The sequence below is a fragment of the Wickerhamomyces ciferrii genome, contig 00259 (genome assembly GCF_000313485.1).
Source record: "Wickerhamomyces ciferrii WGS project CAIF00000000 data, strain NRRL Y-1031 F-60-10, contig 00259, whole genome shotgun sequence".
NCBI lineage: Eukaryota > Fungi > Ascomycota > Saccharomycetes > Phaffomycetales > Wickerhamomycetaceae > Hansenula > Hansenula ciferrii.
Window position 1 is genome coordinate 1 of NW_011887481.1, and position 12,985 is coordinate 12,985.

The 12,985-nt window shown below is 32.0% G+C and overlaps 4 protein-coding genes across 4 annotated transcripts; 2 read left to right on the top strand and 2 right to left on the bottom strand.

The window, feature by feature from the left end:
* Positions 1-190: 190 nt before the first annotated feature.
* Positions 191-3,358, bottom strand: TTI1 (Tti1p; the record flags this gene model as incomplete). Its single annotated transcript, XM_011273182.1, has 2 exons — positions 191-3,271; positions 3,335-3,358. The coding sequence occupies 2 exons, from the start codon at positions 3,356-3,358 to the stop codon at positions 191-193; spliced, it is 3,105 nt and encodes a 1,034-aa protein (XP_011271484.1).
* A 614-nt stretch (positions 3,359-3,972) lies between these two features.
* On the top strand, positions 3,973-4,680 carry BN7_6240 (40S ribosomal protein uS8; the record flags this gene model as incomplete). Its single annotated transcript, XM_011273183.1, has 2 exons — positions 3,973-4,105; positions 4,421-4,680. The coding sequence occupies 2 exons, from the start codon at positions 3,973-3,975 to the stop codon at positions 4,678-4,680; spliced, it is 393 nt and encodes a 130-aa protein (XP_011271485.1).
* A 454-nt stretch (positions 4,681-5,134) lies between these two features.
* Positions 5,135-6,535, top strand: SKP2 (putative SCF ubiquitin ligase complex subunit SKP2; the record flags this gene model as incomplete). The annotated part of the gene is made up of 1 exon (XM_011273184.1): positions 5,135-6,535. One exon carries the CDS (start codon positions 5,135-5,137, stop codon positions 6,533-6,535), a length of 1,401 nt encoding a protein of 466 aa, XP_011271486.1.
* A 391-nt stretch (positions 6,536-6,926) lies between these two features.
* On the bottom strand, positions 6,927-8,334 carry GAS4 (1,3-beta-glucanosyltransferase; the record flags this gene model as incomplete). Its single annotated transcript, XM_011273185.1, has 2 exons — positions 6,927-8,027; positions 8,089-8,334. The coding sequence occupies 2 exons, from the start codon at positions 8,332-8,334 to the stop codon at positions 6,927-6,929; spliced, it is 1,347 nt and encodes a 448-aa protein (XP_011271487.1).
* Positions 8,335-12,985: the final 4,651 nt, after the last annotated feature.

Here is a 12,985-nt window from a genome sequence, read left to right on the forward strand (position 1 = left end):
AAAAAAAAAAAAAAAACGACAACTATTGAATTACATACTTTTTTTTTGAATAGCTCAATGAACGCTTTATTTTATGCTTAATTTTCGTCAGTAGTAAGTCTTCAGATTAACCTTATGATGTACGATTCGTTTTTTTACGGGAATCAAAATTTAACTAATAATTGTGTCATGATTTAATTTAATTTGCAATTTATACAAAAGCATATGTGGTGCCAGAAGAAGCTTCAACATTGGAGGGCTTTTGATCAGCTTTGAGAGATCCATATAATTCATCTTTGATTGACCATGCTATGTCTGAACTCATTCCAAATCTTTCAATATCGGGAACAACACCAACGCAAGTTTTAATTATTTCTTCTGTTATTGAATCTGGTATATATCTACCCATTGAATCAAGACCAGCTATTAGCATATTTACAATACTTTCATAAGCTTTTGAGTTCAAACCAGGTAAAACAACTTTTTGTGTTTCAGAGATGCTTTTATTAGCAGATCTCAATAAGTTATTGTTTTTCAAAATAGACCAGAATTCGGTAAATCTAGTTGATAAAAATCCTTTGTTGTATTTCAATAATTGTGATAAAACTTTAGAGCCTGGGATGATAATTTTGGGGTCACTGTTGTTAACTTGTTGACACATAACTGGCCAAATTGAAGCAGTAATTGGATGTAAATTATCAGGTGCAGTGGCTAATATAGGAACAATTTTTTCATAGGTTCTCAATATCTGGATATGTAGTTTCACAGAATTGTGTGTTAATAATCTCTCACCATAATAGACAACTTGTTGTAAAAGTTTGTAGGCATCTTCGGGTATTGGTGAAATCCACTTCTTCTCTTCAACTTTTGGAATAACATCTTCTGGTAAATCTTCATCATCACTATCCTGGGCATTTATTTCATCTTCAACATCATCTTCTGTTTCTTGTGGCTTCTCTTCAATGATCACCTCCCTTTGTGATTTATCTAGTAAATTTTTTAATTGGTTCAAGTTCTTCAAACCCCAAGGAGAATACGTTGAAGAGCTTTCGAAATACTCAAGCTTTTGGGTATCATAATCATGGAGATACTTCTTATTGATTTCATCAGCAACAATTTCAAACAACATGAAAAACCCAATACACAAATCATCGTACCCGTGATAATAATCCAATAAACTGAATATTATTTCAAGAACATCTTTAAAAGTTTCTATAATCTTATAACCCGCAATTTTGACACAAACAGCAAGAATAGCTGTAGCTCTGGTTGTCATGGCGTTACTTAATCTAATAGAAACAGCATCAACCAAATAATCAGCATTGACTAAGATCAGTTCATATAAAGATCCACGATATAATGTATCAGCAATAATCATACTAGTGTTAGAAGCATGTTTCCTCACGGTTTCAGATGGTGATGCCAATGAATCAATGACAGGATAGAGATAATCAACTAACTCAAAACGAAACTCTTCTCTTAAATGATAAGCAGCTATACCCACAGAATCAACTGCAATTGAACTGACAAGTTCCAATTCTTGACTTAATTCAAATTCTGGAATATTCTCTAATATCCTTTTAGAATAATCAAGTACTAAATATGCTGATTCTGGAGTTTCTTGTAAAGCCATCTCCTCCTCTTCAAAATCTAAGAATTCGTCAGCAATTCTTTCTGGTCTCGACTTTTCAAAATGTCCATTTAACAAATTATTAGAGATCCAAAGTGCAATAGCCTTTTCATAATTTGTACCATAGTCATCAACCAATAGCTCTTCAATATTCTCAGATGGGTCACTCAAGCTACCTATGATATTATACAGATGTGAAAGTTTATTCTCGACCTTTTCTGAGAAAATCTTACCAAAAATTGAGCTCAATTTTGTGTCACTAGGAAATTCTGATACTTCTTTACTAATGACCATTAAATCGATAGCACCATTAGATATACTCTGAACTTTTGATTTTGAACAGGTTTTCCTTAACATATCGGCCATTTCAATTCTTGTAGTCTCTATAAGCTTCTTTACCAACAATTGATCGTATGAATGCCTTAGTGAAAATTCAATTGCTCCTAATGTATTTATAATTCTTTCTTCGTTTGGTGATTGTATCACAGATATGAATGAATTGACACTTGAATCAAGTTCAGATGATATAATTTTGTTTAAAATTTGTTGATTCTTTGTATCTGAAAGTGATAAAGTTTTATTTGGTTCAATCTTTAATCTTGGATCATTAGAAAGAAAAGAGATCATTGATACCACTATTGGAATAGAGCTTTTCAATGAAAACAAACAATGTTTTAGTAAAGACTGAGAAAACGTTAAAAGTGTCTTTTTGACTTCGACCCTCACATTGAATCCTATCTTTTTAAAGCTTTGTAATGCAATTTTAACTTGACTTGATGTAGCCTTTAGCCATGCATTTGTACGATGAACCTTTTTTAAATCAGCTTCTTCAATAGTGATCACATCTAATTCTGTCCCTTCAAGGGCATCCTCAATGGATTCCAATTCATTGATTTTAGGTTTTAATTCTTCATCTTTGTATACCATTATCAATAAATCACCAAGAAGTGTAATAGCGTCAATCATTACTGTATAGTGAGTTTTCAAAGCTGGTACAGCAATAATCTTGGTCAATGTTGATACATTACCAGGCAAAATGTATGAAAGTATTTCACCATCTTTGATTAATTTGAAAAATAATGTGTCAAGTGTTTTTATAGCCTGTAATTGAAGCTCAACAGACTGTCCGTGTTCAGCAAAGTAAAGAAGTACAGTAACAGCATGACCTAAAGCTGGCAAATTTTCCACGTTTGAGAAAAAATCAAATACTTTGGCATCTTTTTGTTTGGATAATGAATGAAAGAAATATTCTAATGCTATAGATCCTGCTAATTTCAATTCCGATGATTTGGATTTGATTTCTGTTTTGTCTTCTGTATTGGGGCTACCTCCAGTCAAAAACGTTATCAAGGGAAAGAGTTGTTTAGCTAAAACATAAGGAATAGATTTAGGAGTTGTCCAACAATGTTTGATTAATAATGATAATATCTTTAATAAAAGCTCTAATTGAACATCACCTAATTTAGGCTGTTTTAATAAATATGACAATGGAACAAACACATAATCTGCTAGGTTGGCTGAAATTTGTGAGTCAGGTCGTATAACATGGTCAAAATGTGTATAAAGATCTTTCAAAGCCTGTGTAGTCCTTGATGAGTTCCCATCAAATATTCCATCTGGAGCCAAAGCGATTTGAGATAAAGCAACACAATAAGGTCGTATCTTGAAATGTTAGTCACAAGATTCTCATGAAATAGTATATCAGATACTCACTTCCCCAAATACTCTCTTATCCTCTTCAATTGTCATCCTGGGGTGATATTTCAATCACTTGATCTATATGTCATTTATACGTGATTTGATCTATTTACCTTTTGATTTTCTATCCGAGCCCATCGCAAAAACCATTTCCCTTTTAAACACCATTCTGTTTGTTACGCATATTTGATCACAAGATGCGTAATTATCGGAACCAGAATTCCTTGAACGCTTTTTTCATATAAAAATTTTTCACTTTTTCAGCGTTTACTTTATAACAAACTCTTCAAAACATCAAAGATACATACAAATCAATCAAATAGTATGTGTGATATTTATTATTATACAATGAATGAGCTATTGATGTGACCTTTAATAGTTGGAATAATATTATTCCAATGAGATTCAAGAATAAAACCTATGAATCTGAAGTGGGAATCAAATCGTTTGGAACAATTAGTAAACGGATAAAAAGTTCTGAAGAACGCTCTACTTTACGTTGTTACTTGCCTTGACACCCCCCTTCAGCAGGTTGAGTTGTTTATTCAACATCATCCTGTGCTCATGACTCCCATTTTTACTAAAGTGAGGATACTCATGTTGCTCTTTATTTTACAAGTTTTGTTCTGAATCAGTTGTACTAACTATATATTATTAGATTCAAAATGACTAGAACTTCTGCCTTAGCTGATGCTTTAAACGCTATTAACAATGCTGAAAAAACTGGTAAACGTCAAGTTTTAATCAGACCATCATCAAAAGTTATCATCAAATTCTTACAAGTTATCCAAAGACATGGTATGTGATGAATTTTTTTAAATTTTATTCAAGTCAAAAAGTGATCCCTAAGTAGATGAACATCAATATATAGAATATCCCGGCTGATAACTGGATGGATTGATCGGTGTTCAGTCCCTTTCTGTCTTTTAAGTGTCGGGGAAAGCAACTAAAGATGGGTTGATAGTTTCATGCTTTGATGGGTATCACTCGTTGGTACAATAATCATTGAATGGTCATCAGCTCTCTGTTACATTTCTCATTCTTTACTGGGATTTTTTTTTCTTGAATAGATCACTTGCTTAAATTCAAGTTTTACTAACAGTTTTAATTTAGGTTACATTGGTGAATTTGAATACATTGATGACCACAGATCAGGTAAAATTGTTGTTCAATTAAACGGTAGATTAAACAAAGTTGGTGTTATCTCCCCAAGATTCAACGTTAGAATTGCTGACATCGAAAAATGGACTGATAACTTATTACCAGCTAGACAATTTGGTTACGTTATCTTAACCACTTCAGCTGGTATTATGGACCATGAAGAAGCTAGAAGAAAACATGTTTCTGGTAAAATCTTAGGTTTCGTCTACTAAGTTGTTTTCGAATGCCTCTTTTCTCTTGTATAATATAATATTTTGGGTTTTGCGTTTATAATAAAAGTTTTGTTTATTGGTATAAAATGTTTCTCTCAGATTTATATACGTAAGATTTCCGCGAATTGGTTTTCACCAGCCTTTCTTTCATGTGGCATATTTTAATTTGTGGCCAATGCAAAAATCCCAAAAATTTCTTTTCTATGTAAGATCCAAAATTAAGAGCTTGAAATTAAAGGAATTGCGAAATACCTTGTTCTTACGGTGAATTGTTCTTACTGTCATATAAACTGTTACTTATTTGTTAATTCACAGATCATAGATTGTGGTTCACAAGTATAAGTATTTCAACAGCTAGGTTGTGTTTGCTACAGTAACGAAGAAAAGTAAACTCAAATAAAGCCACAATTTAAAGGGTAGATCTATACACCAAGCATCAAGCAAGTACATAATCATGATATCCAGACTTCAGCAGTTTACAAAGAAACGAAAGCTTTTCTTCTCTGATAGAAGAAGCCAAAGTCCTGAAAGGGTACCAATAGAATATTCACCAAACACATTGTTGGGACTACCGACAGAATTGCTGTACAAGATTGTACAAAATCTGGAGTATAAAGACTGGCTAGTACTTTGCTTGTCATGTCGATACCTTCATGATTTTGTAGACATATTCTTTTTATATCATGATGTTAAATTAGGATCCAAAGATACTCTACACAGATTCAGAAAAACAATTTCTAAACACAAGAAAACTAATTTATTATCATTATATGTCAGAAATATTGAGTTTAATCGTCCAATTAAAGATTCTACAGAGACAGAAACTACCTCAATTGCAGGATTTGAATACTCATCAAGTAGAGATCCTGAAAGTTATATTTATATCATGCTAGAAATCATTTCATTACTGCCCAATATCTCAGAAATCAAAATAAGTGAAATAAAACCAGGGTTTCAATTTCCTGATTGGTCAAGTACCTTGAAAACTTATGCTCATGAACATAATTATTATCCATCAATCAAGAAATTATCATTGTCATCAGAATCTGGTTGGAACATTGCATTACGTCCAAATTTATTGTGGCCATTTGGATTGATTGAAGAATTGGAATTATCTGATATGATTATAGATTCCAGCTCATTGACAAAACCAAATCTATTAACATTATCAAATGAAAGTGGTCCATTGGTTACTAGAGAATCATTATCAGTGGAAAATAGAATAACATGGTCACCAATAAAGATACTGACGTTATCTTCATGTTCAATTGCAACTTCAGGATCAAGATTATTAATGTCATATTTCAAACAAGTTACAGAATTAAAATTAATAAATTTGAAATCTCATTATGATTTATTACTAAGTCATTGTTTTGCAAATTTGGAAGAAATATCAATAGATTTGAACTCAAAGGGTTTTAGTCTTTATAATCCAGCTGAGGCAAATTCTATAAATGTTGATAATCTCAATTCCAATTTTGCTTATTTCAATTCGATGTTTGTTCCGAAATTTTACATCAATTATAATAAATTTGAAGATATTATTAATAAGCTTCCCTTGGTTAATAAGATTACTTTAACTAGTGTTTCGTTTACCAACTTGGTACCAATTGACCCTGATAGTATAAGTGATGAAGAAAATAATAACTTGGTTAACAACAATTTATACAGCTTTCTAAAGTTCCTTTCTAAATATTCAAATGTTGAATTCATAATGCTGAAAAATTACAAATTACATCAATCAAGAACAAAGAACGATTGGGAATCATTATTGCGTCCTTGTTTCACTAACTTCAATTCGGTTAAAGTGAAAGATAGGGATGGGTCGGTTTTATTCACAAAAAATACTAGATAATGAAAATTACGTTTTATTGTTTGAGTTGTATATTTTATTTATGTTCTATCTCTTCGATCAACAAATGTTTCAGTTTAATTTTTGATATCTCACGAAAAGTCCTCAAAATAGATAAATGTAGCCACAAATAGAAACAAAAATTAACAATTCTAAAATTTTGTGTGATTTATCATTGATACTACTCCCTAATTGGAACATGTTAATATTCTGGGCTTTTCTCTTCCTCATTATCATCATCGCAATCTTCTTGTTATTGTTAATTTTGATCTTTATAATTTATCAATCAGACTGAAAACCTCTTTAAAAGATTTTTTATCAGATAAATTAATCTTTTAAAGCTTTCAGTATCAAAAACAAAAAGATTGAAAAACAAAGGGGTATTCAAAAAAATTTACTCACCATCACTTTCGATTGAAGATAAACGTGAAGCCTCATATTCAGAAATACCATCAATGAGGGTCTCAACTTGAACATGATCACTACCCTCGTACGGAGTTCCATCATAGTTTGTAATATTAAATGTTGTGAAAAGGTCTTCTTCACTCAAAATCACAAATTGACCTCTCTTAACATCAACACCATCAGTAATCAAACCTTCTCCAATACTGTCCTCTACTTCCCTTGTGATTTCTAAATTCACATACTCATCCTCACATTCAGGAACTGACTGTGTACCCAACTTCTGAATTTTTCCTTCGTTACTATAAAGCTCAGCGATTTGTCTTCCAGTAGGAAGTTCTGTGGTGGTGTATTGGTTTTTCAAAGATTCGAAATCTTGTAACAATTGAACATTACCATATTGGTCATAGTCAACTAAACCATAATTATTTGGTTCTTGGGAGAATTCGTAGACCAAACCACCACTAAAAACACCAATCATATCATTAGAAAACATGGTTCCAATCTCTTCAAATAATCTTGGGGTCACTTCATTACAGCCAAACTCTGAGAAGAATACAGGACGGGCATAATTTTCATAATCAGCAACAAGAACGTCATAACCACTGGTGTAAAAAGTTTGTTCACCACACCATTGATAAGTATTAACACCGTAAAAGTCGACTGAGTCTTGAATGGATTTTTCATTGGAACATTCAAGGTATTTAGATAATGATACTCTGTAACTTAAATCATCAGCTGCTGAATAACCAACCGGGATGAATCTTTCTGAATGCAGACTGATATAACCTTTCATGTCTGAGATCAATTTCTTAACAAAGACTGGTGAAGCTCTTGCAGACTTTTTATCATTAATAATTTCATTCCCAGCAAAGAACCCAAGGGTATTATTATATCCAGAGAATTGATCAACAACTTTAAAAACATGTTCCAAATAGTACTCATTGTAAGTTGTCCAAGGTTCATATCTATTCAAATGTTGATGTTCTAAAGGTGAATTGACATCTAAGACCAAATAAATTCCGGCTGAAGCAAGAAGGGTCATACATGTATCATGGTTAAGATCTGGGTTAATAGAGTAGACTCTAATAGTCTTTAAAGCAGTTAGTAAATGACGCTGAATAACAATATTAAAAATTCTGGTATCTATTTACATTAACCCCCAATTCTTGAAAAAGGATAACATCACGAGCACAAGCATTTGGATCTGACAAAGGATCTTGATAATCATTAACCCCTGATGATCCACCAGGTTGATAGTCAACACCTTTAATAAAAAATGGTTCCCTTGTAACTGTATCTATGAAATACCTTCCATGTATACCAATTGGATGGACTAACGCGTTACAAATCCTTGAAACAACTGCCAACACAGTCAAAGCAGAGACGATCTTCACCATAATAACTGAATACCTTCTTTCCTTGTTACTTTCAACTACCGCCTTGTAACTTTTAAGGATATGTTCAAAATAACCATCGTGAGTGTCTGACTTTGAGTTCAAAACAAATTTAAACAAAATCAAAACATTTCAAATATTAATTTTTGAAGTGACACAAAAACGGATTTTAGATTTTTATATGGAATCTTAAAGTCGACGTACTTGACTTTCCAATTCCGACTCGTGAGGTTAAAGATCTAATTGATCTAATTGCCTTTCGTTGCAATTAGCATTCTTCATTCTATGGCTTTTAATATAATTTATCTTTGCCACCTCAGATATTCAAAGTTTACCAGGTTTTTTTTCGATGTACTAGCTTAATAAATAAATTAAAAAGTTTTAAGTTACTACGTGTTATTACTGCACAATATATCGACTTCCGGGTTCAAAAGCCAATATATTATATAATATATTAAAGTGAACATTAAACGCACATGAAATCAATCAATTTCAACAAAACTTAAAGAAAATATGCGTAATAAAAATCACCATTAAGTTAAAATCCGGCTAATTCATATCCAAATGCATATTTTGAACTGTTTTTCGAAGAAAAAATTTTTAACTTTTTTTAAATATTTTAAATTTAAAGTGAATATAAAATTTACATGGTTGACTTTCTCAAATATATTAAGATTTATAATTTTTTTTCCTCATAAACACCTTAATTCAAGCTTTAGTTATATCATTAGCAATAAACTTTTATAAAACTGATGTTTTTCTCTAAGAAAAGCTATATGCTACCATATTTATTTAAATTCATTATTGCTAAAATGTTTGATTACATAAGCAAGATAATTAATATTATAATTATATTTATGTTGCATTGTGAGAACCACATCATTCGCCGGGTAGAACCACAAGTTCTTCCTACAATATTGTGTAAACCACATGTACTTCCTACAACGTTGGGAAACCACATGTACTTCTCACCATATTGTCATAACCACACACACTTCCTACAATATTGTCGGAGGTACCTATACTTTGTACAATGTTTTACTAACCACATATACTTCCTACCACATTTCAATAACCACATCTTGACGAAAACTATAATCAAGTGCACAATTATGTCAAAGAATCAGGAGTATCTAGTGTTAGGTCCAAGATTATTTTATAACCGTTTAGATTTTACATTCATTATTATATATTAGGTAACTGGAATTATATTAATATCTTAAGTGCCGCACTAAAGTAACGTATATTTCTTTATAAAATTGTTATAGCTGCTTACTCCGATATGATTGCGAATCGTGCAATTGAAGCTGGTTAGATGTATATAGATTAAGACGTATTGGATAACTCTGATCTATTGAGCTGATCACATCAATATGCTCATTAAACAAACAAGGAATATTGGTAATGATGATATAATACTGTTGGAATTCCAATATTAGCTGTAAATATTGTTGCATATTTTCTCTGAGAATTGCAATATATTTCAAATTTGTCCGCTATTATAGAGAGAGCTGAACTACAATGAACCAACTGCAGTAATCTTTATAAACTAGACACTAAATGACTAGCTGATTATCTGACTTTAGAGCTTCATTGAAGGATTGAATCGATTTGTATATTAGTGCTTTCGGGTTCCACGACATTATATACTTCACTGATCAGCTAGTACGAAAAATGGTTAATGAGCTGCACAATATAGGTTTTTTTGAAGTATAGCTTATCAAGCTTCCTGGTGTAGACTTTCGATTGATAAAATTTGTCTGTTGATTTAATTATATCTGATATGTTGAGTATCAAGGGCAATATAACTTAGCTGCGTGGTTATTGAAATATTGTGATAAGTATATTTGGTTAGAAAAATATTGTGATAAGTGTATGTGGATTCGACAATATTGTGGGAACCATGTGTGGTTATGACAATACGGAAGAAGTACATGTGGTTTATACAATATTGTATTAAGTACAACTTTGTTCCTACAATGAACTACCCGGCCATTGTGGGAACCACAAGTAGTTTATTAAGTGATGTGGTTCTCACAATGCAACATAATATTTATAATATATAAATTAGTTTAAACATATACAAACATTGAAAATCAAAGAATCAATCAAACCTTTAAATTATGAGATATTATGGAGATTTCCTTTTTGGATCCCATAACTACCAGGTCCAGCTTCATGAATCAAAAAAATTCAAGCACTCAAAGATCAGTACTTCAGCTTTCGAATTTGTTCACCTACAACCTACAAAGTCCAAACTCAAAGTCCAGAATCCAGATAATTAAGAGATACATAAAAGATGATGTATGAACTTAGATTACCTAAATCAGAAACTTTCCTGATTTGGTGAAGTAATTAAGGTCGGCATATGCATCTACCGACATAGATTAAAAGCCCAAATATTTTACTTCAGAAAATTTTCTTTTCAAAATTTCCTTTAATATTGTATCTTCAAAGATCTTACGCCAATAGGGGGAACCAAACAACTTAAACGTTGTTTGTTTTTTAGATACGAAATTTCTATACCTATATGATATGGATGCTCTTGTTATGATATCTAATTTATGATATCTTTAATTATATGCGATGTGCAAGTAAGTTGTAACAGCTTGTCGTGAAAAATTTCAACGGTTTCGTGTTGTATGAACCTCTTTAATACTTCTTTCAATATGGCTGCACAGTGCATGGTTTACCACAAAGGTAGTGTACCGTTACAGCTTGCGACCTACTTTTATTCAACTACGTATAGAATTACTTCTTAAAAGCGACAACTTAATATGTAAATCTAAAGCTGTTTGACCTTCACTCTGCCGTTAAATGTCAATAATTCATTAAAAATCTTTAAACGGTTTTAGTTTTACCAATTAACTATTGAAGCTGCGGCGAGTTAGCTCTCTCGTAACCATTTCAATATACTACCTTCAAATCTAGCCTTTGAAAATTACCAAGATATCGACGGCCACCATTTACAAAAACTCATATTTTAAGACGGAACATGAAAGAACATAGAACCGATATTGGTACTCTACAGTCTAGAACTAACCATGATAGAAATAAATTTCAGACGTATTTGATGTTAAGCGGTTTAGACCAAGGTAAATAAGTGAATGTGAAAAATTAAATAAAATTGAAAGGCTATGTCATAGTGTTATTGTAATCTAATTGACATTTCTCAGTTATCACAGCTAGTAGTAGTGGGGCGTTGGAACTAGCTTACTACTTATTAAATACCACTATATAATGCAATAGTGCGCTTAATCATTCCGAGCCCACTAGCTGTTCTCTCTTTGAACATACCCCTGGTGTTGATACTATGATGATTGATCTGGCAGATATGAGGCGATCATGATTTGTAATAAGCTTTAGGCTTTTAAATTTTAGATAGAATTAAACTTTAAACTCTTTAGAGACACACTAAAGATTTTAGATCGATCTTGATACTTTAAAATCGAGCATTACGCTAGTAATTTTAATAGATACACGATTCACGAATCAGAGGCCATAACTAAATCGCTAAATCACAAACAGAGACGTTGAAACTTTAGATTATGTAGATATCATAGGTGCTTTCAATCTCACTACAGATATATCCGCTTTCAAAGTTTAATAGACGCGTAACCGGCATGTCAAGGACAGTCTTTCTATGTAAGGTTCCAACTTCTAACAGCACTTTTGCTATGTATCACCACTTAAATTATTGACTCAATTTAGTAAATTTGGTTGATCTAGTTTTAAGTTTTTAATAGGCCAGGTTTTAAAAAATCTACATGCTAAAAAATATAATACAGAGATTCTTCGTGTCGAGTTAAAGTGACGTAGCTTCATGTATTTAATTAAGACGTGAGACGTATTATATAGCCCAGTAGCTTGTAGGTAATAGGTATACCGGTATAACGTATACCTGGTCGTATATTTTAATTTCCATAATAGTAGGACTCAGGACTCAGGAGAGATGTCAATTTTCAAATCAAGTACGTTTGTCTTCCAAGAACTTTTAATAGCAGTTGATATGTGTAACTGTAGGTTGATGTTAAAAAATGACTAGGTTTTGAAACTTGATAGTAGATACGCAGATACATTACGAATGTCATGTAATTAATGATCGAATCGCTTATAAGTGTATCGATCAAACACTAGAGTAATATTTTCTTTCAAAACTCAAGGGCCAATATAGGCTTCAGACGTCATAAATTGATTAGAGGCTGTTCTCTTCCTTTTAAACTGCTGAAAGAGATTTTGCTAATTTCCTACTTTGTAAAGAAAATTTCTAGTACGATCAAACAATTCTTATATATGATTTTCAAAACAACAACAAAACAGATCACTAAAGCACGATTTAAACAGTAATTGCTGATCCATCTAAGGCTTTTTAGTGAACATTGAACACTGAACACTGAACACTGAACACTGGATTGCTATGTAGTAAGGGAGGAATCCCGGAGTAACCAGCTTAGTTACTACTAACTAATAACTAGTGGTAGTTTCTGAATCCTGATACCTCAGTGCTAGAACTGCCACACAACACACAACACACAAATTGACAACAAGTTACAAGTTACAACTACGGACAGTAAAAATATTATAAGCACACCTCAAAGAGATCTATACCAGCGTACACTTTTGTTCATCTCTGAGACCTGTGTAAAAATTGGTC